General features: G+C 39.0%; 1 protein-coding gene across 4 annotated transcripts in view; it reads left to right on the top strand.

The window, feature by feature from the left end:
* EXOC6B (exocyst complex component 6B) overlaps positions 1-26,575 on the top strand; it is a 730,532-nt gene that overhangs the window by 174,721 nt on the left and 529,236 nt on the right. Inside the window, exon 1 of one of the 4 annotated variants that reach the window (XM_086327592.1) lies at positions 5,284-5,410. The exons of the other annotated variants lie outside the window; for them this stretch is intronic. Within the exon in view, the coding sequence (XP_086183718.1) occupies positions 5,399-5,410 (12 nt within the window). The 5' untranslated portion in view covers positions 5,284-5,398. Of the gene's footprint in view, positions 1-5,283; positions 5,411-26,575 lie in introns of those variants that run through there. 4 annotated transcript variants of the gene reach the window in all.

The raw sequence follows: 26,575 nt of genomic DNA, 5'->3' as shown, positions 1-26,575 counted from the left end.
CATATGCTGCTCAATAGATTATCTTGTATCTCATTGAAATTTATGTCAACATTGGAAATTATGTCTATATTGAAATCTCTTGTCAAGATTCTTATCGATTCACTCACTCAGCACTTATTGAAAGCCTGTATCATATCAGGTTTTGTGCTTGAAATTTGAAGGCTTAAAATACATAGATCTTGCCCCTAAGCAGCCTAGAACCTAATGAGCATGATAGCCTAGTCAGTGATTACAGTATAATACCATGGTGGAGGTATGCATGTAGGGTTTTGTGCTCTCAGAGAGGCATCTACATCATACTGAGATGTTCTGAGAGTGAAAATGAGATGGCTAGATGAATAAGGGTGAGATCCTGTTCTAGGCAAAAGAAAATCATCTATGTTAGGGATTTAAGATAAATAAATCGCTGGTGGCTCAGATGGTGAAGAATCTGCCTGCAGTATAGGAGGCCCACATTCAATCCCTGGCTCAGGAAGATCCCCTGGAGAAGGGAATGGCAACCCACTCCATTATTCTTGCCTGGAGAATTCCATGGACAGAGGAATTCCATGGACAGAGGATTCCAACCAGGTGGGCTACAATCCATGTGGTTGCAAAGAGTCGGACACGAGAATTCCATGGACCGAGAATTCTATGGACACGAGAGTTCCATGGACAGAGGATTCCAACCAGGTGGGCTACAATCCATGTGGTTGCAAAGAGTCGGACACGACTGAAGTGACTTAGCATAGGGATTGAAAATTTTATTCATAGACCTACATTGAGGCCTGAGTGAAGGGTATATTTGTGGAAGTGTAGAGATGAGAACAAGGAAGTATGCTCTAACTAAATGATGATGGGCTTTATAATAAGTTTAAGAAGTTAGAATCTTATCCTTTTTTTTTTTTTAAGCTCAGTCAAATTGGTTTACTGAAAACAAAGAAACAAATTCTTCCCTCGTCAGAATCTCATAGCCATGACTCGGCTGGACCACATCACTTCAAAGATATAGGGTATTATTCTTAAAGCTATTATTGAAAAGTTTAAGGACGATCTCAACAGAGTTGTATGTATAAAGAATTACATGTATAAAATCCCCTTTGACAGCCATCAGAGAATAAGTTAAAGAATGACCAACCTGGAGACAGGGATTAATAACTTTGAAGTTAAAAGATGAAACATCATGACTTTTCCCACTGTTTGTTTCTCTTTTTTTCTGTAATTAGCTTAGTCTAAGGCAGAGAGTGGTGGGGTGAAATGGGACGGGAGTAAGAATGATGTTTGGAAAGGAGTAATAATAGCAATAATGAGTAAGATTTGAGTGCTTTGTATGTGTCGGATATTATTCTAATAGATGCTTTACATGAATTATCTCATTGTCATTTTATTCTTTACAACAACTTCAGGTAGTGTTATAGTATCCCTATTTTACAAATGAGGAAACAGAAGCAGAGGCAAAGTTAAAAAACTTACTTGTCTAATGTAACAGAGTGACAGAGCCAGAATTTAAACCTAGACAGCCATGCTCAGAGCACATATTTTTAAATACTTTTAAAAATAATATCAGACTGAAAATTTACAGAAGTTGTACAAAGAAGTCTGTATACACTTTATCCAGGTTGCTTAAATGTTAGCATTTTACCATATTTGCTTTACCCATCTCTCTCTACATATAGTTAGACGTAATATTAGTTTTTTTTCCAAACAGTACAGACATAATTCCCCCTTTAAAAAATGCATTCTGTTAAAAAATACGTTCTCTTAAAAAAATGCGTTCTCTTATATATTCTCATATATTATCTTTTATATTCACATTTGCAAAGTCAGGGAATTAATATTCGTATTGTTATTGTTTAGTTGCTAAGTTGTCTCTCTTTTGCTTCCCATGGACTGTAGCCCGCCAGGCTCCTCTGTTTATGGGATTTGCCAAGCAAGAATACTGGAGTGGGTTGTCATTTCCTTCTCCAGGGGTTCTTCCCGACTCAGGGTTTGAACTCATATCTCCTGCTTGGCAGATGAATTCCTTACTACTGAGCCACCTGAGAAGTCCCCATATCCGTATTATCCAATCTATGCTATGCTAAGTCACTTCAGTCATGTCCGACTCTGTGCGACCCCATAGATGGCAGCCCACCAGGCTCCCCTGTCCCTGGGATTCTCCAGGCAAGAACACTGGAGTGGGTTGCCATTTCCTTCTCCAATGCATGAAAGTGAAAAGTGCAAGTGAAGTTGCTCAGTTGTGTCCGACTCTTAGTGACCCTATGGATTGCAGCCCACCAGGCTCCTCCGTCCATGGGATTTTCCAAGCAAGAGTACTGGAGTGGGGTGCCATTGCCTTCTCCAACTTATCCAATCTATAAACCTTATTTAATTGAAAAAATTTAAAGATCTTATTGGCTTTATTCAGTGATTCATGAATCAGGCAGCATCCAGTCTAACAGGTAGATAAGATCTCTCTAAAATTTTATAAAATAAAAAAAATTGTCCCCAAATCCAATCCAGGATCACCTGTTCAGAGTTTGTGCTCTTAATCTCTACATTGTGTAGCCTTCCCACAGGCTGGTCACCACTGCTAGTATTAAATACTACCAGAATCATTGTCTCTAGCTAAGCTATGAGACATGTTATGTCTCTAGCTATGTTCCATGTTTCTTTTGAAATCTTCTATCACCATTTCTGTCAGCTCAAAGATTTAATAATCATGGATCCTGTTTTTCTCTTTTTCAGAAATTTTTTCTCCAGTTATAAGTATACACTCTATCTTTTCTGTCACTTTCTCCCAATTCATTTTACAGCTTATATACCATCAGTGAAGTCCCATGACATTACCAATTTTTTAGAATTTTACAGTGTTAGAAATTTCATTTTCTTCTAAACTTCCTTTCTTCTCTCCTTGACCATAAACCTCCAAAACCGTAATATTTATTAACATTATATCTAAGGGACCCACATGTCCCTTATTTACCTTAAGATGTCTTTTTTTTTAGAACTGGAATTCTCTCTTGTTTTTAATTGAACTATAGTTGATTTACAGTGTTGTGCCAATCTCTGCTGTACAGCAGATTAACTCAGTTATACACGTATATACATTGTTTTGTAATATTCTTTTCCATTATGGTTTATCACAGGATATTGAATATAATTCCCTGAGCTATACATTGGAAACTTGTTGTTTATCCATTCTAAATGTAATAATTTGCATCTACCAGTCATCTACCAACCCCAAACTCTGAGTCCATTTCTCTCCCCACCCAGCTTGGCAACCTCAGTTTTGTTCTCTATGTCCATAAGTCTGTTTCTATTTTGTAAATAGATTCATATGTGCCATATTTTAGGTCCTGCATATATTTGTCTTTCTCTTTCTTAGTTCACTTAGTGTGATAATCTCTGGCTGCATCTATATTGCTGCAAATGGCGTTACTTTTGTTCTTTTTTATGGCGGAGTTGTACTCCATTGTGTGTGTGTGTGTGTGTGTGTACACACACACACACACACACACACACACCATGTCTTCTTTCTTTCTTTCTTTCTTTATCATTGATCAGCAGTGTAGGATAGCTCCCTTTTCTCTACACCCTCTCCAGCATTTGTTACTTGTCGACTTTTTAATGATGGTCGTTCTGACTGATGTGAGGTTATGTTTCATTGTAGTTTTGATTTGCACTTCTCTAATAATTAGTGATGTTGAACATCTTTTCATGTGCCTATTGGAATTCTTAACCTGTGGCCCATTAACCTGCAATAAGTTTATGTTTTTGCAGATATTTCTGGAGAGAGTGATCTTATCTTTCAATGGAATCTTAAAGTAATTGATAGCCAAGAATGATTTTTAAGAATTGTCTAGTTAGTTTGTTAATTTCTAGAATGGCGAAATTGTATCTTGAGGGGTTGTGTGTGTGTGTGTGTGTGTGTGTATGTGTCTTATGAAATCCTAGTAGACAATAAAACAGTCGGTCCTAGCAAATTTTAATCAAGTGCACTTTTTGAAAATTTATACTGTACACTAATTTGATGTGTGCACGTGCACGTTAGTACATCTTTGTTCCTAATTTAAACAGACTGCTATTGTGTATGTTTCAGCTATTAGCCTGTTTCTGTTCCTTAGTAACAGTCCTATCTACTTCTTATTGCTGCCTCTTCCAGGGAACCAGTGCCAATCCAGTCACACTATTTTACTACTGGGCAGTGAAATCAGATTGCACACTAGTGGCAGCCACATTTACAGGCACTGAAACAGAAATTGGTAATCGTATTACAGATGTTCAGTAAGTCACATTTCATGACCAGCTTTACAAGAAAATATTGCAAGTGTGAACAGCTGTTGGTACATTGCATTTGCATTTCTGAAATTTCAAGTGAGGATAAAACATTAGCAGCTGTGATAGACGGATTCCTGCATTTGCCCTAGTGCCTCAGGGTATGTAACACACTGATGTCATCAGACTGTCAGGGTCCTGCTGAGAAGTGTGGAGAGAGGGAGAATCTAAGAGATGAAAATAGGTTTGTTATTCTTTTAAGCTTTTACTTTTTTTTTGTTTTAAAATCTAGATAGACCTACTGGAATCTAGCAATTCGCATAGTCAGTGAAAGAGCTTTTGATATAGAAATTCCGATAGTTGATTGTCCTCGGACTGTGTATGCCTTAAAAATATTAAATAGTTATCTCTCTTGTAGATTGACCATTTTTAAATTTTGTCTGTTCTAAATTGTGTGCCTTTATGAGCTTTTAATTCTGCTTTGAATTTATTTGAGTTTCGTCTTCTGTCTTCACTTAAGGCATTGTTGAGGAACTCTTTTATGAGATCCAAATGCTTGAGGCCTGAATTAAACTTTATTGATGAAATTACTTTAAGCTCACTTCTCATAATATTTATTAATAAATTATTTTTTCTTTCTCCTCTAGGAGTTATGAAATAAACTGTCAAGGAATATACCACTGTTTGACTTTTGGGTCCACTGAAGCTCAATGTGTAATGCTTTGGAGAGGGTCCAGATAAAACTATTCAGCAGGATTTAAAGTGTGAAGAGTAGGCTTGAAGGCGTTGAGTGCCTAGAGCTGTGAAAGAAAGAATTGGGGAGGAGCTGAAAAGGATCAGTCTCCAGTAAGGATCGATTTCTTATAAATTTGAAAGTAGTTAGTTATTCTTTACTGTTGTGCTCTCATTGTCCCCATTTTGTTGAACTATAGAAAGGAAGGTCTAGGGTTTGGTCTCTGATAACTGAGAATTAGGTTATAGATTAGGACTGTGTGGATTCTGAAACACTGAAGTATATTCCAAAAGTTAGCAGGTTTTTGGTCCAGTGATACTAGTAAGAAAGGTAAATTTAATGTTTTGTTTGGAATGGTTTATTTTAGAAGATCCTTGAAGATATTTTAGTCTAAGATTTAGATTCTGAAACTACAACTTAGTGGATCTTATGGGAAGAACAGTAAGTCATTTGTGTGTTTTTTGTTGTTGTTGTTGTTTGTTTGTTTCTGGCTCATTTGACTCCAGAGCATCACTCTGATGTGTCATAATGTGGGTTAACACAGAACTTCTTTGTTTTGGGTCTTTTTTTGTGTGTGTATAATTCCTTCCTTGTTTGAAAACAAAAATAGTTTTTCAGTCATTGGTAGTATCTCCTTCAGCTGTTTAGGAGGCAAAAGATCTTGTGATCTGATTGTTTATCAAGAATATATTTGACATCTGATTAAACAAGGATGCTTTTTCTTGCCTTCTTTTAGTTAGAACTTTTGCCTCTGTTTTGGAAATAGCATTTGGTGGTTCCCCCTCCACTCTCAACCACTAGACTTGTTAATCTTATTGAAGTCTTGAGATTTTATATGCAGCCTGTGCAGGTAGCCAGATGCCATATGCTGTTAATTTCTGATTCCATGAAGGCCAGATCATACAGCTGGAAATGATTGAAAGGAAAAGCATGTTCTTTTGTTTAACAAGACAAAGCCTATTGTGTACTCTGCTTCTGATACTTAAAAGATGTATTTTTTTTTTTTCCTTACTGCATAGTATGTAGGGCTAAAAGTTTTGAACTCTTCACTTCAGAAATTACTTTTCCAGACAGAAGAGCATAACAATGTTTGTATAAATTGTTCTCTGGAACATGACTGATAGTGTTTACAACATTTCTATGACATTTTGATCCAGTGGGGAGTACTTGGTGAGGTATTTAAAGTGCTTTTCACTAAATCAGATGCTTTGTACTGTTTGAACCTTTAAAAAAAAATTATTTGAAAGGTTGAGCTGAGAGACAGAAAATGGCCAGGTCCTTCTCTAAAGACTAAGAATGGCTTATCATAAGCAAAACTAATTTTCTTCCCTCAAAAATAGAAAAACAACTTCTTTTTTAACTAGAGTGAGATGCATACATATTGGTTCAGAGCTTTTTTATTCATGTCAGCCCTTTCATAGGGGCTGTGTGTAGAGTCTACCTGCCATTCAATGAGAATTCTTTAGAAAAAGCCATTCAGTGTGTGTGTGTGTGTGTGTGTGTGTGTATGTGTGTGTGTTTAAATTCTACTGCAGAGGAAGTTATAGCTTGATTCAGATATCAGGGACATATTAGTAGAACATAGAAGAAAGTACTACATAAGTGTCTCTATTGAGCCAAAGATAGAGTATACATGGAGAAATCTGTGTTTTGAACATTGTTTTTTTCCTAATCCTGATGCTTGACATGTGAGTTGAAGACATTTAGCTGCTTGAAACTGCCTCAGGGGAGCTTACAAGCTATAAAAACTCCACAACATAAGTATTTAAGTAATTGACTCAGTTTGTATCATCAGTTACTTACAGAGAATCCCAGCTTTTAATGGTGATTTTTTAAGGCATTCTGTTTAGACTGCTGCTGCTGCTGCTGAGTCGCTTCAGTCGTGTCCGACTCTGTGCGACTCCATAGACGGCAGCCCACCAGGCTCCCCCGTCCCTGGGATTCTCCAGGCAAGAACACTGGAGTGGGTTGCCATTTCCTTCTCCAATGCATGAAAGTGAAAAGTGAAAAGTCAAGTCACTCAGTCGTGTCCGACTCCCAGCGACCTCATGGACTGCAGCCCACCAGGTTCCCCTGTCCATGGGATTCTCCAGGCAAGAGTACTGGAGTGGGGTGCCATTAGTGGAATGTTTAAATGCTGTCTTTAAACTGGGAAGCGATCATTTTCAGCATTTTATTTAATTTTTATTTTTTAATCAGCTATAGAAATTTTGCATCACAGAATTCCAGATATGAAAGTAAATGCAAAGTTCAAATAACTTAGTGATATGCCCTGATCATATATCATTTATCAGTAACAGACTTTGGGATTGGACTATGCTATGTACATACTTGTATAAATCATCACAGAGCAAGATATTTTAGTTTTGCCTGTTTTGAGTGGCATATGAAGAAACAGGTCAATCTTATTTTGTAGATGGGCTACATAATGAAGTTGGCTCTTAACCTAAAGATATGAAAGAAATATATTTAAGGAGCATTCCAGCATCATTATTAAGCACATTTATTGTTGTGTATTAGGCAATTTAGACGGAGAAGGCAATGGCACCCCACTCCAGTACTCTTGCCTGGAAAATCCCATAGACGGAGAAGCCTGGTAGGCTGCAGTCAATGGGGTCACTAAGAGTCGGGCACAATTGAGCAACTTCACTTTCACTTTTCACTTTCATGCATTGGAGAAGGAAATGGCAACCCACTCCAGTGTTCTTGCCTGGAGAATCTCAGGGACAGAGGAGCCTGGTGGGCTGCTGTCTATGGGATCGCACAGAGTCGGACATGACTGAAGCAACTTAGCAGCAGGCAATTTAGATAGTCAAATGGACACTGTCTGCTCTGTAGGCCTTTGTATGCTAAACCAGATAAACATTGTTTGTTTAACATCAGTTTCCAGTCAGATGCACAATCTTTTTAAAGGTACATATATCATTACTACTGGATAGATATAAATGATCGAAATAAATGGACATCTGCAGAAATGCATCTTCGTGTGTACAAGAGTATGAAAAGTAAGTGAAGAACATTGAAAGTTGAGCTAACACTGGTTCCAAGACTATTAATGAAATGCTTTGTATGAGACGTGGAACTTTGGATTTGAAAGATTATTAAAGGTAGAGAACTTGATAGTCTATAAAAGACAGGACTTTCCTAATCATAGAGCAAGATCTGAGAAAAATCTCAGAAGAAAGGTGATGTCGTTGAAGGGAGATTGGAAATATGCTTGTTTGATAGAGGTACAAAGGACCAAACTAGGGAAACAGGGAATTGGGATAACTGAGACTTCCTAGTGAAACTCACTGAAATGAAGAAATCATAGTTTTGTAAAATCAAAATGGTAAAGGATATCATTTAAGTCATATAATCTAACCTTTCCACCAGTATAAAAGTCTTTCTTCAGTATTACTAATAATCGAAGTGAAGAAAGGAAAGTCCCTCAGTCGTGTTCGAATCATTGTGACCCCATGGACTATACAGTCCGTGGAATTCTCCAGGCCAGAATACTGGAGTGGGTAGCCTTTCCCTTCTCCAGGGAGTATTCCCAACCCAGGGATTGAACCCAGATCTCCTGCATTGCATGTGGATTCTTTACCAGCTGAGTCACCAGGGAAGCCCACTAATAATTGAAGGGAATTTTTAAATGTTTAAAAAACTCTTTGGTCAGTCAATAAATGCTTACTGAATGTCTGCTGTGTGTCACACACTGTACTATTATTAATGTAGATACGAAGGAAATAGATACAGTCTTCTGCTCATGAATTTTACTGTCTAATTGAGAGTTGATGGTGGATGAAGAATAATCTTAAGGGGCTTAAAAACTAAATATATACTTATAACTTTGTGATAAGAATTATTTTCTTTCCAGTTACAGAAACCTAACTCTAATTACCTTCACCAAAAAAAATAGGGGGAACTTGCTGGTATACATAATTGAAAGTTCTAGGAATGGATCTACAGATGGATCTAATGTGCTCATTATATCTACTTTTCTTTGTGATGACTTAAGGAGACTTTTTCTGCCAGGTGGCAAGGATAGCCATGAGCACCTCTAGGCTTACATAATATTAGACAGTCAGTACTTCTCTTAACTTCAGTAAAAGCTCAGAAAAGGACTCAGCTTGAGTCATATGCTTAATCTTAAACTATGATGACCAGACGAATGGGGTACTCTAGCTAGCCAGTGTAACTTGGCAGCAATCCCCAACCTTTTTGGTAACAGGGATGGGTTTCATTATTTTTCCAGGGACAATTTTTCCAGGGACGAGTTAGAGGGTGGGGCTGGTGGGAGGAGAGATGCAGGTGGTACTAAGAGTGATGAGGAGCAGTCCAGGGGTTGGGGACCCCTGTTATATGGGCAACCTTGTGTGGGGAAGACAGAGAATATCACTGACAGTCACATTCATTTATTCCATAAATGCTAATACTAATATGCTCCAGACCAATTGAACCTGAATCAATGAGGATGGGGCCTGGGCGATGGTAAATTTTAAAAGCTTCCCAAGTAATTCTATGTATCCAGTCTAGATTAATGCTGATATAGGCCTTGAGTTAGTATAAAGACTTACTTTTGAGTGAGAAGGAAGCCTTTGGAGGGTTTTGACTAGAAAAGAATTGATCACTTTTTTGACTCTTTGGATACATCACTCTCACTGCTGTGTGGAATACAGACAAAGAGGGTAGAAATAGAATAAGAAGACCAGGTAGGAGGCAATTTTAATAATGCAGCATGAGAGGATATAGTTTAGATAAGACTGTACTGCTGGAAAAGGGTTACACTCTGGATTTAGTATATTTTCAGTGTGGAACCAATGGGTGGATTAAGTAGGGTTGTAGAATAAAGAGATACCAGGAATGACTCTAAGGCTTTTGGTTTGAATAGCTCAAAGAATAGAATTGCTCTTTACTGAATGGAGAAGAACGTGGGTGGAGTAGGTTTTGGTGGAGGAGAAGGGACTGGGAGAGGGAGTCAAGAGACAAGGGTTTGATCCTTGTATCAGGAAGATCCCTTAGAGTAGGAAATGGCAACCCACTTTAGTATTCTCACCTGGGAAATCCCATGGACAGAGGAGCCTGGTGGGCTACAGTGCCAGGGGACACACAGAGTCAGATGCAGCTGAGCACACGCATGCACACATACTACGGCAGAGATGCCTGTAAGACTTGTGAGTACAGTGTTTAGTAGGGTGATGGGATTTATGAGTCTGTGGTTCAGGGGAGCGGCCTCAGGTTGTGATATAATTTTGAGACTCATTATAGAACTGGAAGGGTTTCCCTTGTGGCGCAACTGGTAAAGAATCCACCTGCAATGTGGGAGACCTGTTCGATTACAGGATCTTTTGGGAAGATCCCCTGGAGAAGGGAAAGGTTACCCACTCCAGTACTCTGGCCTGGAGAATTCCATGAACTATATAGTCCATGGGATTGCAAAGAGTCAGACACAACTGAGTGACTTTCAGATAGAACTGGATGGATCACCTAAAAGGGTAAGCATTGATAAAGAAGACATCTAAGGCCTAAGCTCAGGAACCTCTCCAAAACTGAGAGGATGAGGAAAGGACCTGTAACTAGCAAAACAGATTAAGAATGTGTGTCTGTGTGTGTGTTAGTTGCTCAGTTGTGTCCGACTCTTTGCGACCCCATGGACTGTAGCCCACCAGGTTCCTTTGTCCATGGGATTCTCCAGGCAAGAATACTGGAGTGGGTTGCCATTTCCTAGAAGAGAGTTATTCCAGGTTTTGTTTTGTTTTTTATAATGAAGAAAGCTTTTAGTATGAAGGAAAAGAAAGTTCGGAGAAAGAAATATTGTATGACAAATAATAGTATCATATGCTATAGGATCTTGAATGCCATTTTGAGGAATTTGGGCTTCTTCCTTTAGCCCAATAATTTATAAACATCAGGGAGCATGATTAGGTTTGTGTTTTAGGCAGGCTTGCTGGTTAACATTGTGATGGCCAGGTTAAATGAGAAGGGAGAGACTGCAAAATTTCAGGGGAGAGGTGATACAGTTTAATGTACCAGTTCAGCTCTGTCAGACCCAATGCTGCCTTTTTCTAAGAAATATTTAATGCCCCTGTTTACAGTTCTTAGTAAAATAAATAGATAATATAATCTACCTCTGTACATGATTCAGAAACTAACATAGTACCCTAACTCTAGTATAAAGGAGAAATGAAAGTAAGTTGCAATAAAATATTATAACAAAAAAAATTATATATAACTTGACTTGTAAAGTGTTATTACACCCCATCCATGTGTGCATGAGTGAATCTGAAGCAGACACCATTAACACCATACAATTCTTACAGATGTGAATCCAGAAAATAGAACTGAGCCTGTGTATTTTAAAAAAATGTTTATTAAGCAGCTTATCCGGTGCGGCTCCTACGTGCACTGTAGTATTGTAGTATTAATTGTAGTATTATTGTGGTATTAATTCCTCATATTTTTGAGCTCTGAAGCATATAAAAACAAATAGATAAAAATGGTATTTACCCCTTTATTGGAGAAGGAAATGGCAACCCACTCCAGTGTTCTTGCCTGGAGAATCCCAGGGACAGGGGAGCCTGGTGGGCTGCCGTCTCTGGGGTCACACAGAGTCGGACACGACTGAAGCGACTTAGCAGCAGCAGCACCCCCTTTATAAATCAGAATCTTTTTTTTTTTTACTTTGTTTTTCCCTCTTATTTGAGAAAAAAATAAATGATCTTTGTTAGCTTAGACTGCAGTTACATTTTGGGTAAGAGAAACTTCACAGTGAACCTCCCACATTTTCATTGAGTGTTATGAAGATTTTTTGACTACCTTTAGTGGTTGGAACTTTTTTTTTTTTTTTTTTGCTGCAAAAACCTTTATTGTTTCCATTTGGTCCAAGGCTTTAGAGAGGGCTCCAGGGTGTTAAAAAAAGTTGCCTAGTGGCTGCAGAGAGGGGCTTCAGGCAGCCCTGATGTTAGGTGGGCTCCTCAAAGGCCACTGGTTTCCAGAAGCTCCTAGTCGTGCTTGAGGGTGAGCCTTTCGAAGAGATACTCGCCCAACCCAGCCTGGAGATCAGCCAGCCTGTGAGGGTTGGTCTGGTGGTCACCCATTTTCTTGATGAGTTTCACTTCCTCATCTAGGAAGTGGTTCTCCAGGAAGTCACAGATGTGGGGGTCTGTGTGGGCAGAACCCAGGTCATGCAGATCCAAAAGGGCCTGATCCAGGTTCTTCTCTACGAGAAGGGCGGCTTCCATAGTGTCCTGGGTTTTACCCCACTCATCTTGAGATGGCTTCTGCATGTCCAGGAAGAGGACACGGCCGGCACGCTGGTTTTGCATTTTCAAGAGAGACTCCATGCCCTCACGCTTCTCCTTGGCCAGTTGCAAAAAAAGTGATCCACACCCACACATTGTATAAACATTGTAATGTAATGTAATACTCTATTATATATATGTACCACAACTTCTTTATCCATTCATCTGTCGATGGACACCTAGGTTGCTTCCATGTTCTAGCTATTGTAAATACTGCTGCAGTGAACTATGGGATACATGTGTCTTTTTCAATTTTGGTTTCTTCAGAGTATATGCCTAGGAGTGGCATTGGTCATATGGTGGTTTTATTCCTAGTTTTTAAAGAAATCTCTATACCGTCTTCCATAGTGGCTGTATCAATTTACATTCCCACCAACAGAGCAAGAGCATTCACTTTTCTCCACACCCTCTCCAGCATTTATTTTTTGTAGACTTTTTGATGATGGCCATTCTGACCAGTGTGAGGTGATATCTCATGGTGGTTTTGACTTGTATTTCTCTAATAATGAGTGATGTTGAGCATCTTTTCATGTGTTTTTGAGCCATCTGTATGTCTTCCTTGGAGAAGTGTCTGTTTAGGTCTTTTCCCCACTTTTTGATTGGGTTTTTTCTGGTATTGAGTTGTATGAGCTGCTTGTGTATTTTGGAAATTAATCCTTTGTCCATTGTTTCATTTGCTATTATTTTCTTCCATTCTGAAGGTTGTCTTTTCACCTTGCTCATAGTTTCCTTTGCTGTGCAAAAGCTTTTGAGTTAATCAGTTCCCATTTGTTTACTTTTGTTTCTATTTCCCTTACTATAGGAGGTGGGTCATAGAGGATCTTGCTTTGCTTTATGTCGAGTGTTCTGCCTATGTTATCCTCTAAGAGTTTTATAATAATCTGGTCTTACATTTAGGTCTTTAATCCATTTTGAGTTTATCTTTGTGTATGGTGTTAGGAAGTGTTCTAATTTCATTCTTTTACATGTAGCTATCCAGTTTTCCCAGCACCATTTATTGAAGAGGCTATCTTTGCCCCATTGTATATTCTTGCCTCCTTTGTCAAAGATAAGGTACCCATAGGTGCTTGGGTTCATTTCTGGGCTTTTCTATCTTGTTGCACTGGTCTGTATTTCTGTTTTTGTGTCAGTACCATACTGTCGCGATAACTGCAGCTTTGTAGTATAGCTGAAGTCAGGAAGGTTGATTCCTGCAGCTCTGTTCTTCTTTCTCAAGACTGCTCTGGCTATTCGGGGTCTTTTGTGTTTCCATATGAATTATGAAATTTTTTGTTCTAGTTCTGTGAAAAATGCCATTGGTAATTTGATAGGGATCGCATTGAATCTGTAGAATGTGTTTGGTAGTATAGTCATTTTCACAATATTGAGTCTTCCTACTCAGGAACATGGAATGTCTCTCCATCTGTTTATATCATCTTTGCTTTCTTTCATTAGTGTCTTATATAATTTTCTGTATACAATTCTTTTGTCTTCTTAGGTATTTTATTCCTAGATATTTAATTCTTTCTGTTGCAGTGGTGAATGGGATTGATTCCTTTCTCTTTCTGATTTTTCATTGTTAGTATATAGAAATGCAAGTGATTTCTGTGTATTGATTTTGTATCCTGCAACTTTGGTAAATTCACTGATTAGCTCTAGTAATTTTCTGATACTGTCTTTAGGGTTTTCTATGTACACTGTCTTGAGTTTATCTTTGTGTATGGTGTTAGGAAGTGTTCTAATTGCATTCTTTTACATGTAGCTGTCCAGTTTTCCCAGCACCATTTATTGAAGAGGCTGTCTTTGCCCCATTGTGTATTCTTGCCTCCTTTGTCAAAGATAAGGTACCCGTAGGACTTCCCTGGTGGGTCAGACGGTAAAGTGTCTGTTTACAATGTGGGAGACCTGGGTTCAATCCCTGGGTTGGGAAGATCCCCCGGAGAAAGAAATGACAATCCACTCCAGTACTATTGCCTGGAAAATCCCATGGACAGAGGAGCCTGGTAGGCTACAGTCCATGGGGTTGCAAAGAGTCAGACACGACTGAGCAACGTCACTTTCACTTTCATGTACAGTGTCCTGTCATCTGCAAACAGTGAGAGCTTTACTTCTTTTCTAATCTGGATTCCTTTTATTTGCTTTTCTTCTCTGATTGCTGTAGCTAGGACTTCCAGAACTATGTTGAATAATAGCGGTGAAAGTGGACACCCTTGTCTTGTTCCCTGATCTTAGGGGGAATGCTTTCAGTTTTTCACCATTGAGAATAATGTTTGCTGTAGGCTTATCATATATGGTCTTTACTATGTTGAGGTTGGTTCCTTCTATGCCCATTTTTTGAAGAGTTTTAATCATAAATGGGTGTTGAATTTTGTTCAAGGCTTTTTCTGCATCTATTAAGATTATCGTATGGTTTTTATGTTTCAGTTTGTTAATATGGTGTGTATCACACTGATTTCTGTATATAGAAGAATCCTTGCATTCCTCAAATAAACCCAATTTGATCATGGTGTATGAGCTTTTTGATGTGTTGCTGAATTCTGTTTGCTGAAATTTTGTTGAGGATTTTTGCATCTATGTTCATCAGTGATATTGGCCTGTAGTTTTCTTTTTGTGTGTGTGTTGTCTTTGGTTTTGGTATCAGGGTGATGGTGGCCTCATAGAATGAGTTTGGAAGTGTTCCTTCCTCTGCAATTTTCTGAAAGGGTTTTTGAAGGATAGGCATTAGCTCTTCTTTAAATGTTAGATAGAATTCTCCTTTGAAGCCATCTGGTCCTGGGCTTTTGGTTTTTGGGAGATTTTTGATCACAGCTCCAATTTCAGTGCTTATAATTGGGTTGTTTATAATTCCTATTTCTTCCTGGTTCAGTCTTGGACAATTGAACTTTTCTAAGAATCTGTCCATTTCTTCTAGGTTATCCATTTTATTGCCATATAGTTATTCATAATATTCTCTAATAACCTTTGTATTTCTACATTGTCTGTTGCAACCTCTCATTTCTCATTTCTAATTTTTGTTGACTCGATTCTTCTCTTTTTTTCTTGATGAGTCTGGCTTAAGGCTTGTCAATTTTGTTTATCTTCTCAAAGAACCAGCTTTTAGTTTTTATTAATCTTTACCATTGTTTCTTTCATTTCTTTTTCATTTCTTTCTGCTCAGATATTTATGATTTCTTTCCTTCTACTAATTTTGGAGTTTTTTTTTTTTTGGTTCTTCTTTTTCCAGGTATTTTAGGTGTACTAAAAGGTTGTCCTTTTGATGTTTTTCTTGTTTCTTGAGGTAGGATTGTATTGCTATAAACTTCCCTCTTAGAACAGCTTTTGCTGCATCCCTTAGGTTTTGAGTTGTCGTGTTTTCATTGTCATTTGTTTCTAGAAATTTTTTGACTTCGCTTTTGATTTCTTCAGTAACCTGTTGATTATTTAGAAGCGTGTTGTTTAATCTCCATGTGTTTGTGTTTCTTATGGTTTTTTTTTTGTAATTGATATTGAGTCTCAGTGTTGTTTTCAGAGAAGATGTTTGATATGATTTCAGTTTTCTTAAATTTACTGACGTTTGATTTGTGACCAAGATGTGGTCTATCCTAGAGAATGTTCCATGTATACTTTAGAAGAAGGTGTATTCTTCTGCATTTGGATGGAATGTCCTGAAGATATCAATGAGATCCATCTCATCTAATGTATCATTTAAGACTTGTGTTTCCATATTAGTTTTCTGTTTTCATGATCTGTCCATTAGTGTGAGTGGGGTGTTAAAGTCTACTATTATTGTGTTACTGTCAGTTTCTCATTTTATATCTGTTAGTGTTTGTCTTATGTATTGAGGTGCTCCTGTGTTGGGTGCATAGATATTTACAATTGTTGTCTTTCTCTTGGGCCGATCCCTTGATCATTATGTAGTATCCTTCCTTTTCTCTTGTAATCTTCTTTATGTTAAGGTCTATTTTGTCTGATATGAGGATTGCTACTCCAGCTTTCTTATGTTTCCTGTTTGCATGGAATATATTTTTCTATCTTCTCACTTTCAGTCTATATGTGTGTTTAGGTCTGAGGTGAGTTTCTTATAGACAGCATATTTATGGGTCTTGTTTTTGTATCCATTCAGCCAGTCTGTGTCTTTTGGCTGGAGCATTTAATCCATTTCCATAATTATTGATATATATGTTCCTATTGCCATTTTCTTAATTGTGTGAGATTGATTTTGCAGATCTTTTTCTTCTCTTGTAAGTCTTGACTGTATAAGTCCCTTTAACATTTGTTGTAAAGCTGGTTTGGTGGTACTGAATTCTCTTAACTTTTGCTTGTCTGAAAAGCTTTTTATTTATACACCAATTTTGAATGAGATCCTTGCTGGGTACAGTAATCTTGGTTGTAGACTTTTCCCTTTCAGTACTTTAAATATATCCTGCTCTTCCCTTCTGGCCTGCAGAGTTTCTGCTGAAAGATCAGCTGTTAAGTGTATGGGGTTTCTGTTGTATGTTTCTTGCTGCTTCTCCCTTGCTGCTTTTAATATTCTTTCTTTGTGTTTAGTCTTTGTTAGTTTGATTAGTATGTGTCTTGGCGTGTTTATCCTGTATGGGACTCTTTGTGCATCTTGGACTTGATTGACTATTTCCTTTTCTATGTTGGAGAAATTTTCAACTATAATCTCATCAAAACTTTACTCATGCCCTTTCTTTTTTTTCTCTTCTTCTTCTGGGACCCCTATAATTTGAAAGTTGGTGGGTTTGATATAGTCCCAGAGGTCTCTGAGACTGTCCTCAGTTCTTTTCATTCCTTTTACTTTATTCTGGTCTTCAGAAATTATTTTCACCATTTTATCTTCCAGTTCACTGGTTTGTTTTTCTGCTTTAGATATTCTGCTATTGATTCCTTCTGGAGTATTTTTAATTTCAGTAATTGTGTTGTTTGTCTCTGTATGCTTATTCTTTAATTTTTCTAGGTTTTTGTTAATTGATTCTTGAATTTTTTCTATTTTGTTTTCAAGGTTTTTGATCATCTTTACTATCATTATTCTGAATTCTTTTTCAGGTAGTTTACCTATTTCCTCTTCATTTATTTGGACTTCTGTGTTTCTAGTTTGTTCCTTTATTTGTGTAGTATTTCTCTGCCTTTTCATTATTATTATTATTTTTTAACTTACTGGGTTTGAGGTGTCCTTTTCCCAGATTTCAAGGTTGAATTCTTTCTTCCTTTTGGTTTCTGCCCTCCTATGGTTGGTCCAGTGATTTGTGTAAGCTTCCTATATGGTGAGATTTGTGTGGAGTTTTTGTTTGTTTGTTTGTTTGTTTCCTTTTCCTCTGATGGGCACCTCTGAGTGAGGTGGTAATCCTGTCTGCTGATGATTGGGTTTTTTTTGTTTGTTTGTTTGTTTTGTTTGTTGTTTAGATGATGTGTCCTGCACAGGGTGGTACTTGTGGTTGAGTGATGCCAGGTCTTGTATTCATGTGGTTTCCTTCCTGTGAGTTCTAACTATTTGATACTCCCTAGGGTTAATTCTGGAAAAGGCAATGACACCCCACTCCAGTACTCTTGCCTGGAAAATCCTGTGGACAGAGGAGCCTGGTAGGCTGCAGTCCATGGGGTCGCTAAGAGTCGGATATGACTGAGCGACTTGACTTTCACTTTTCACTTTCATGCATTGGAGAAGGAAATGGCAACCCACTCCAGTGTTCTTGCCTGGAGAATCCCAGGGACGGGGGAGCCTGATGGGCTGCCGTCTATGGGGTCGCACAGAGTCGGACACGACTGAAGTGACTTAGCAGCAGGGTTAATTCGTTTGTGTTTGACTCTGTGACCCCATAAGCTACACAGTCGTTGGAATTCTCCAGGCCAGAATACGGGAGTGTGTACCTATTCCCTTTTCCAGGGGATCTTTTCAGTCCAGGAATTGAACCCAGATTGATTATATTCTTTGCAGCCAAAGATGGAGAAGCTCTATACAGTCAGCAAAAACAAGACTGGGAGCTGACTGTGACTCAGATCTTGAACTCCTTATTACCAAATTCAGACTTAAATTGAAAAAGTAGGGAAAACCACTAGACCATTCAGGTATGACCTAAATCAAATCCCTTATGCTTATACAGTGGAAGTGAGAAATAGATATAAGGGAATAGATCTGATAGAGTGCCTGATGAACTATGGACGGAGGTTCATGACATTGTACAGGAGACAGGGATCAAGGCCATCCCATGGGAAAGAAATGCAAAAAGCAAAATGGCTGTCTGAGGAGGCCTTACAAATAGCTGTTAAAAGAAGAGAAGCGAATAGCAAAGGTGAAAAGGAAAGATATAAGCATCTGAATGTAGAGTTCCAAAGAATAGCAAGGAGAGATAAGAAAGCCTTTCTCAGCAATCAACGCAAAGAAATAGAGGAAAACAACAGAATGGGAAAGACTAGAGATCTCTTCAAGAAAATTAGAGATCCCAAGGGAACATTTCATGTAAAGATGGGCTCAATAAAGGACAGAAATGGTATGGACCTAACAGAAGCAGAAGATATTAAGGAGAGGTGGCAAGAATGCACAGAAGAACTGTACAAAAAAGATCTTCATGACTCAGATAATCACGATGGTGTGATCACTCACCTAGAGGTAGACATCCTGGAATGTGAAGTCAAGTGGGCCTTAGAAAGCATCACTACAAACAAAGCTAGTGGAGGTGATGGAATTCCAGTAGAGCTATTTCAAATCCTGAAAGATGATGCTGTGAAAGTGCTGCACTCAATATGCCAGCAAATTTGGAAAACTCAGTAGTGGCCACAGGACTGGAAAAGGTCAGTTTTCATTCCAAGCCCAAGGAAAGGCAATGCCAAAGACTGCTCAAACCACCACACAATTGCACTCATCTCACATGCTAGTAAAATCATGCTCAAAATTCTCCAAGCCAGGCTTCAGCAATGCGTGAACCGTGAACTTCAAGATGTTCAAGCTGGTTTTAGAAAAGGCAGAGGAACCAGAGATCAAATTGCCAACATCCTCTGGATCATTGAAAAAGGAAGAGTTCCAGAAAAACATCTATTTCTGCTTATTGACTATGCCAGAGCCTTTGACTGTGTGGATCACAATAAACTGTGGAAAATCCTGAAAAAGATGGGCTTAAAAAAAGACCACCTGACTTGCCTCTTGAGAAACCTATATGCAGGTCAGGAAGCAACAGTTAGAACTGGACATGGAACAAGAGACTGGTTCCAAATAGGAAAAGGAGTACATCAAGGCTGTATATTGTCACCCTGCTTATTTAACTTATATGCAGAGTACATCATGAGAAACGCTGGACTGGAAGAAGCATAAGCTGGAATCAAGATTGCTGGGAGAAATATCAATAACCTCAGATATGCAGATGACACCACCCTTATGGCAGAAAGTGAAGAGGAACTAAAAAGCCTCTTGAAGAAAGTGAAAGAGGAGAGTGAAAAAGTTAGCTTAAAGCTCAACATTCAGAAAACTAAAATCATGGGATCTGGTCCCATCACTTCATGGGAAATAGATGGGGAAACAGTGGAAATAGTGTCATACTTTATTTTTAAGGGCTCCAAAATCACTGCAGATGGTGACTGTGGCCATGAAATTAAAAGACGCTTACTCCTTGGAAGGAAAGCTATGACCAACCTAGATAGCATATTGAATAGCAGAGATATTACTTTGCCAGCAAAGGTCCTTCTAGTCAAGGCTATGGTTTTTCCAGTGGTCATGTATGGATGTGAGAGTTGGACTGTGAAGAAAGCTGAGCGCCGAAGAATTGATGCTTTTGAACTGTGGTGTTGGAGAAGACTCTTGAGAGTCCCTTGGACTGCAAGGAGATCCAACCAGTCCATCCTAAAGGAGGTCAGTCCTAGGTGTTCATTGAAAGGACTGATGCTGAAGCTGAAACTCCAATACTTTCTCCACCTCATGCAAATAACTGACTCATTGGAAAAGACCCTGCTGCTGGGAGGGATTGGGGGAGGAGGAAAAGGGGACGACAGAGGATGAGATGGTTGGATGGCATCACCGACTCGATGGACATGAATTTGGGTAAACTCTGGGAGTTGGTGATGGACAGGGAGGCCTGGCGTGCTGTGTTTCATGGGGTTGCAAAGAGTTGGAGACTACTGAGTGACTGAACTGAACTGAGGGTTAATTCTTTGGTAGTCCAGGGTCTTGGAGTCAGTGTTCCCACTCCAAAGGCTGAGGACTTGATCTCTTGTCAGGAAGAAAGATTCTACAGTGCTTTATTATGGCATTGTTGCTGCTGCTACTGCTGCTAACTCCATTCAGTTGTGTCAGACTCTGTGTGACCCCAGAGACGGCAGCCCACCAGACTCCCCTGTCCCTGGGATTCTCCAGGCAAGAACACTGGAGTGGGTTGCCATTTCCTTCTCCAGTGCATGAAAGTGAAAAGTGAAAGTCGAGTCGCTCAGTCGTGTCTGACTCCTAGCGATCCCATGGATTGCAGCCCACCAGGCTCCTCTGTCCATGAGATTTGCCAGCCAAGAGTACTGAAGTGGGCTGTCATTAAGTAAGATTAAAACAAACATCCAAAAACGAGAAACCAAAGATAAACCCCAAACAAATAGCAGTTACAAAATCAAGCAAATAATAATTAAAATAATGGAATATACATATATACATATACACCCATGAGCAAAGTCAAAACAGTCCACCAATAATAAAGTACAGTAGATTGACCTGGTGAACAAAGGAAATAAACATTATATTTACCAGTTAAGAACAAAATTATCTAAAGGACAAACTGGTAAACAAAACTTAAAGCAAGGTGCCAAGTGGGGAATAAAGCAGTGAAAAAATAACTGTCAAATATGTTGAGAGAAAAGGAAAGAAAGAAAAGATATGCAGAGTTAAATAGAGGTAGATGAAGAAGATTTATATACATTAAAGATTAACTGCAAGGGGAAAAGAACAGTAGGAAAGGCAAAGGAATACCTGTGGAAAAAATATAATAGGTTTAAAAAAATTAAAACTTAAACTAATATAAAAGAGAAAAGAAAAAAATGGAAGAAGAAAGAAAAAAGGAAATAAAAAAGAAAACTCCACAGAACTACAGAAGCCCAATGTAGAGGCAGAAGTTTATAACAACAATAAAAAATGTGACTGAATATACAAATATACATATACACCCACAAGCAAAATCAAAACAGTCCAAAAAAAATAAAGTGCAATAGATTGATCCAGCAAAGAAAGGAAACCAAAAATTTTATCTACCAGAACAAAACTAACTAAAGCACAAACTGGAAAACAAAACTAAAGCAAGGTGCCAATTGGGGAATAAAGCAATGAAAAGAAAACTAACAAATATGTTGAGAGGAAAGGAAAGAAAAGAAAGAAAGAATAGATATGCAAAGTTAAGTAAAGGTAGATCAAGAAGATTTATATACATTAAAGATTAACTGCAAGGGGAAAAGAACAGTAGGAAAAGCAAACAAAGGAATACATGTAGAAAAAGTAATAATAGGTTTAAAAAATTAAAAATTAAAAAAAGAGAAATGAAAAAAAATTAAAAAGGAAATCTTCACAGAACTTCAAAACCCAGTGTAGAGGCAGAGGTTCATAACAACAATAGAAAATGTGAGTGAGGGAAAAAAAAGTTCAAAAGCTTAATTAGATTTCATAATGGCAATAAAATCGACAACTACAACAGCTGGGGGAAAAAAGGCAAAAAAAAAAAAATAGAAAAAGAATCTACAGAACAAGTCAAAACATAAGAATAATAAATGTTTTTCTTGAGTCACTGCTGTCAGAGTCCTTTCCCTCCCTGGGAGTTACAGTCCACCTCACCTCCCTAGGATGCCCTCCAACACTGTGCTGATCTCTGGACCTGCTGTGGGCACAGCTCAGATTCTAATCTGGTCCTACTCCTGTGTGTTCTTGCCTCCAATGTCCACAGCTATCAGAACTAGTGTGTTTTCTTTTGTGGGAGCTCTCAATGACCTTTTATATATCCCATAGACACAGAGTCTGCCTCGTTGATTGTGTGGATTTAATCTGCCAGCTTTTATAGCTGGGGGGAAGGTTTTGGGTCTTCTTTCTCATCCACACTGCCCCTGGGTTTCAATTGTGATTTTCTTTCCACCTCTATGTGTGGGTGGTTCAGCGGGGTTTGCTCCTGAGGCTGCCCTGGAGGGCTTGGGTTTGCCCCTATGAGGGCCAGGTGTGGAGGTGGTGCAGCTGCTTGGGTTGCAGGGGTTCTGGCAGCACCAGGTACTCAGGGGGTTGGTGGCTAGGGCAGCAGAAAATACAGTGCTCTTGAAGGTTATGGCAACCAGTACTGGCCAATATGCGCCAGTATTCTTGCTTGGAGAACCCCCTCCCTGACAGAGAAGCCTGGCAGGCCACAGTCAACAGGGCTGCAAAGAGTCCAGACACAACTGAAGTGACCCTGTGTGCATACATACAAGACTTTTTTTGCCTCTGGTAGCTCTGCCCCTGTGAAGGTTGAGCATGAAGGTGCCACAGCTGCTTGGCTTGTGGGAACCCTGGCGGTACCAAGTGTGCAGGGACATGGACTGCCTCTGCTGTCAGAGTAATGGCCCTGTCAGAGTCTTTTTTTGAGCCTCTTGTAGCTGGCGATCAGAAGACCTCTTTGGCCAGTCTGTCTCTGTAGCTTCCCCTGTTCAGGCCCTTAGAGGGCTCCCTTCTCTGTTGTTTGTCAGGTACACAGAGGGCACCCCCCTGGCTGGGGTCCTATTCTTTAGATCGGCCATCAGACACTTAAAGAGGCACCCTGGGTGGGGTCCTACTCTGTAGTTCAGTGCGTCAGGCATTTGATGGGCCAGCCTGTCTATTGTTCAGCTGCCGATGCTGACGTGTGGGGAGAGAGAGGCTATGGTCATGCCTCCACCCCCTACACGTGACTCAGCCCTATTGCCTTGCTTCCATGACTGCCTGGCTTTCCTCCGTGGGCATTTGCCACCACGATCTCCTCCCTCACATCCCCTCAATCTGTCTCTCCACAGTCATTAGCAGCCCTCGCCCTGGGATTGCTGCACAATCCCTAACCTCTAGCTCCTAGTCGCTGCGCCTTGCAGGGGACCTACCTGTGTCCCTATCAGGGGTGTATATGGCTGTGTCAGGGACTGTCTGATTCTCATTCCATTTAGACTGCCACAGATCAGCTGTTTCACTCTCAGCCTTAAGTGTTTCTCCTCTGACTCAGACAATTCCCCGACGTGGGGACTGGGCCCCTGCTTCAGTTCCCCCGCTCACTCAGGGCAGGTCCAGTCCTGTTTTTCCCCCGGTTCCTTCATCCTACTGAGTTTTGCATGGTTCTATCTATTCTTTTCCTCTGGTCATGTACTTTGTCCGCTCTCAGCTGATGTTCTGCATGCACTTCTGTGTCTGAAGGTGTTTTCCTGATGTATCCATGGGGAGAGATGTACTCCATGTTCACCTACTCCTCTGCCATCTTGTTCTCGATTTATCTGCTTTTTAATACACTGTCTAGGTTTGTCATAACTATCTTCCAAGAAGCAAGTGTCTTACAATTTCATGGCTGTAGTCACTGTCCACATTGATTTTGCAGTCCAAGAAAGTGAAATCTGACAGTTTCCACATTTTCCCCATCTATTTGCCATGAAGTGAGGACTGGATGCCATGATCTTCTTTTTTTTGAATGTTGAATTTTAACCCAGCTTAAAACTGAATGAATATTTTTCTCTGTAAAACATTTCATAGTTTTAGGTTTTACAACTAGGACTATGATTCATTTTTAGTTAATTATTATATACAATAAAAAGTTCAAAGCTTTCCCTCCCCCACCCCCACTTTGGGCAGAGGGGAACATATGAATGTCTAGGAGATCTAGCATCATTTGATGAAGAGACTTTTTTCCTCCAATGAATTTTTCTGCACCTTTTTCAAAAGTCAGGTGGCCATATTGATGTGAATCTATTTCTGTCTTTTCTCTTCCATTGATGTATGTGTACACCACTTTACCAGTAATATGCTGTCTTGATTGTTGTAACTTTAAGTCTTAAAAATTAGATAGTATAGTTCCTTTCACTTACTTCTTTTTCCAAAATCAGGAAAATATTTCAGTTCCTTTGCCTTTCTACATGAATTTTAAAATCAGCTTGTCTAATATCTAGAAAAAGTCCTATTGGGATTCTAATTGCAATTGCATTTAATCTATGGTTCAATTTGGGAAAAATTGATGTCTTTGTAATGTTGAGTCTTCTAATACATGGATATGATATGTGTCATCATTTATGTAGGTCTCATTTGATTTCTGTCATTAGCATTTTGTAGTTTTCAACATACAGATCCTGTATATATTTTGTTATATTTTTACCAATTCATATTTCATTTAAGGTATTGTAAATGATTTTAGTTTTTGTTTTCCATTTATTTATTGATAGTTTATAGAAGTACAGTTGATGTTTGTATATTGACCTGTGTTTTCCAAGTTTGACAAACTCACTTTTTTGTTGTAGGACTTTTTTTTTTTCTCGAAGGATTTGTTACTGTCTAGGTAGATAGTCATGTCACCTGTGAATAGGAAGTTTTGTTTCCTTTCTAATCTGTATGCTTTTAATTTCCCAGTCTTGTTTTATTGCATTGACTAGGTATTTTTCAGTTTCCTGGCTTTTTGAAAAAAATCCTTTAGTTATAAAGCTTGGGCTTTTGTTATTCTGCTTTGCTGTGGGACTTCCCACCTGCCCCCTCATCCTGAGACAAACAGTGGAAAGATATGAAGAAGGCAACCCTGGGTTTGGTCCAACCCTCTAGGAACCACAGCCTTACTATATAGAGGGAAAGGTTATACCCTTAAGATCTTTAGCTCCTGTGGGCTCCTATTAGTGACCAGTGCCACTGTTGCTTAGAAATTCCTTATAGGCTTTTGGTGGGATGGAGAAGGGAAAGAGAAAAAACATGAGATACTTCTGTACTCTCTGAACATTAGGTAGTCCCTTTCCTGTTTCTTGACCCAAAATCAGAGGGCAGGTCCTGAAGCTTTGTGGTCTACTTCAAAGTTTTTGGTACATTGAGTTCAGGCTAGGAGACACCAGGAGAAAAAAAATGTAAATTTACTGTCATTTTGGTGGTGCTTCAAATTCGGATCTTCTTCTCTAGTCAAGCTGCTACTGTTTCTTTTTAAGTCCTCAAGTAGCTGCTCCATGCTTTATGTCCATATTTTATAGTTATATTCAATAGAAGAGCTTGGTTTGAGTATGTTTACTCTGTTTTACCTGAAATTTCATTAATGGAATTTTACAGAGATTGAGTCAAGCCATCTCTCTTTTGTATAGACTTTAAGTAATCAAGAATGAATGAGCTCATGATGTTGCTGTAGTTATAACTGAAAATATTCTGTGGTAGATCAATTAATAGGCAAATGCATTGATGGAGACAAAGTTGTTTTTCAGTTCAGTTCAGTCGCTCTGTTGTGTGCGACTCTTTGCAACCCCATGGGCTGCAGCATGCCAGGCCTCCCTGTCCATCACCAACTCTCACAGTTTACTCAAATTCACGTCCATTGAGTGGATGATGCCATCCAACCATCTCATCTTCTATCGGCCCCTTCTCCTCCCACCTTCAATCTTTCCCAGCATCAGGTCTTTTCCATCAAATCAGTTCTTCGTGTCAAGTGGCCAAAGTATTGGAGTTTCAGCTTCAGCATCAGTCCTTCCAATGGATATTCAGGACTTATTTCCTTTAGGATGGACTAGTTGGATCTCCTTGCAGTCCCAGGGACTCTCAAGAGGCTTCTCTAACACCACAGTTCAAAAGCATCACTTCTTCGGCACTTAGCTTTCTTTATAGTCCAACTCTCACATCCATACATGACTACTGGAAAAACCATAGCTTTGACTAGACGGACCTTTGTTGGCAAAGTAATGTCTCTGCTTTTTAATATGCTGCTTAGGTTGGTTATAGCTTTTCTTCCAAGGAGGAAACATCTTTTAATTTCATGGCTGCAGTCACCATCTGCAGTGATTTTGGAGCCCCCCAAAATAAAGTCTGTCACTGTTTTCATTGTTTCCCCATCTATTTGCTGTGAAGTGATGGGACCTGATGCCATGATCTTAGTTTTCTGAATGTTGAGTTTTAAACCAATTCTTTCACTCTCCTTTCATCAAGAGGCCCTTTAGTTCTTCACTTTCTGTCATAAATGTGGTGTCATCTGCATATCTGAGGTTATTGATATTTCTCCCAGCAGTCTTGGTTCCAGTTTGTGCTTCACCCAGTCCAGCATTTCTCATGATGTACTCTGCATATAAGTTAAATAAGCAGGGTGACAAAGTTGTTTTTAGGAGGCATTGAATCATAATAATATTTGTACATTGTTCCTGAAGGGAGTTTCAAGGATACTGTAGATAATTCATCTTTATTATTTATTATTAGAAAGAG

Source organism: Bos grunniens, chromosome 11 (assembly GCF_055505025.1).
Source record: "Bos grunniens cultivar Pamir isolate PY7600 chromosome 11, Bosgru_T2T1.0, whole genome shotgun sequence".
Classification (NCBI taxonomy): Eukaryota; Metazoa; Chordata; class Mammalia; order Artiodactyla; family Bovidae; genus Bos; species Bos grunniens.
Note: the sequence above shows the minus strand (reverse complement) of the source record. Positions and strands in the feature narration are given on the sequence as shown.